The 399-nt window shown below is 65.2% G+C and overlaps 1 protein-coding gene across 1 annotated transcript in view; it reads right to left on the bottom strand.

Annotated features, from left to right (window-relative positions):
* Window positions 1-3: 3 nt before the first annotated feature.
* The window catches only part of LOC104278680 (SWI/SNF-related matrix-associated actin-dependent regulator of chromatin subfamily E member 1-related-like), a gene marked incomplete at both ends in the record, with an annotated part of 953 nt that continues 557 nt past the window's right edge, over window positions 4-399 (bottom strand). The window contains 1 exon segment of the mRNA XM_009875719.1: window positions 4-247. Within this exon segment, the coding sequence (XP_009874021.1) occupies window positions 4-247 (244 nt within the window).

The raw sequence follows: 399 nt of genomic DNA, 5'->3' as shown, positions 1-399 counted from the left end.
CACCGGGGATGGGGAGGGAGGCGAAGCTGGCGGTGAGGGCCTGTCGCACAGACTGGAGCTGCTGCTGCAAGGCCAGGGTCTGCCTCTCCTCCTGGGCCAGCTCCTGCTCCAGCTTCTCCTTGGCGCAGTTCATGCTCTCTGTGTGCTTCTGCAGGATGGCGTTCTGCTCCTCGAACTCCGTGTTCATCTTCCGCAGGCGTCGGAGCTCGGCCTCCCGGGCTGCCGGGACCTCGCGGCGTCAGCAGGGCTGGCCCCTCCGACCCTCCCTCTCACCCCAAACTCAACCTCTTCCCCAGTCATGCCTCTTCCAACCTCACCAGGGACCTTTCACAGCCTGGACCTTGCACCCAGGGCCAGTTCCTGCCCCACAGCCCAACCCCCTCACCTTTGTTTTGGTCC

Source organism: Apaloderma vittatum, unplaced genomic scaffold (genome assembly GCF_000703405.1).
Source record: "Apaloderma vittatum isolate BGI_N311 unplaced genomic scaffold, ASM70340v1 scaffold35868, whole genome shotgun sequence".
NCBI classification, from domain to species: domain Eukaryota; kingdom Metazoa; phylum Chordata; class Aves; order Trogoniformes; family Trogonidae; genus Apaloderma; species Apaloderma vittatum.
Note: the sequence above shows the minus strand (reverse complement) of the source record. Positions and strands in the feature narration are given on the sequence as shown.